The 1,027-nt window shown below is 24.9% G+C and overlaps 1 protein-coding gene across 1 annotated transcript in view; it reads left to right on the top strand.

Moving 5' to 3' along the window:
* Window positions 1-183: 183 nt before the first annotated feature.
* Window positions 184-1,027, top strand: part of LOC100570059 (elongation of very long chain fatty acids protein 4) — a 4,645-nt gene continuing 3,801 nt past the window's right edge. Inside the window, exons 1-2 of the mRNA XM_029486585.1 lie at window positions 184-277; window positions 434-624. Of these exons, the coding sequence (XP_029342445.1) occupies window positions 226-277; window positions 434-624 (243 nt within the window). The 5' untranslated portion in view covers window positions 184-225. The remainder of the gene's footprint in view (window positions 278-433; window positions 625-1,027) is intronic.

Raw genomic sequence — 1,027 nt, 5'->3', positions numbered from 1 at the left:
GCTTATGCCGAATTTAACTATTCATATATAATGATATTTATGTGTTGTGAGTAAACGGGTTACTATCCGTTACAAGTTTAATAATATTTCGTATTCTTAAATGTGTATATAATTATAAACTACCTATATAATCTATAACAATATATTAATACATAATCATTGTTGTTTTAGGTGATAAATATTTTATAATATAGAAATTGATAGAAGTGATTCGTAAAACCATGAATGAAAACACATACTAATATTTTCCAACAATTTTACAATGAGTTAAAGTCAGGTTAGTTAATTCCTACTAACAATGTATGGTGATTATACATCGGATATTATTAATTATAAAAATATATTCAAATTGTATTCGACATTTTTTTTCTATAACACATTTTATGATTTAAAACATTACAATTTGTATTTAATATAATGTTTTTTTATATAGACAGTACGATTGACTCGTGGCCACTTGTTAATTCACCATGGCCAATATGCATTATTTTAGCACTGTACTTGACATTTGTACTCAAACTCGGTCCAAAACTTATGAAAAACCGAGAACCAATGAACATAAAGTACCTAATCCTATTCTACAACTTAATGCAGACTATGTTCAATAGTTACATTTTTGCTTACGTGAGTTTATAATAGTTATAATACATTATTTTTTATTATTATTGTTGTAAGAATTTTTTTTTTTAATTTAACTAATACGATAAATCAAATCACGTGAATCAGTGCAGGTACACATATTTTAATACCTAACAATATTCTCAAGAACTCCTAACCTCCTAACCTAACCCGGATATGTAGTTTCCGTCTTACTAACACTTTAACATACCACGTTTTATGTTAAGAAGATTAATTTTACTCTGTTCATTTTATAACTGGAGTTAATTGATCTATTACCAAATTCAAAAGTAAAATTATTATCTAAGGAAACTCATAGGTTTATTTTATATTTTAATTTTGAAACAAGTGATGTGAATTTTAAAATTGTAAATTATTTATATACATTTTAGGATAGTATTCTTACCTT

Source organism: Acyrthosiphon pisum, chromosome A1 (genome assembly GCF_005508785.2).
Source record: "Acyrthosiphon pisum isolate AL4f chromosome A1, pea_aphid_22Mar2018_4r6ur, whole genome shotgun sequence".
Taxonomy (NCBI): Eukaryota; Metazoa; Arthropoda; class Insecta; order Hemiptera; family Aphididae; genus Acyrthosiphon; species Acyrthosiphon pisum.
Note: the sequence above shows the minus strand (reverse complement) of the source record. Positions and strands in the feature narration are given on the sequence as shown.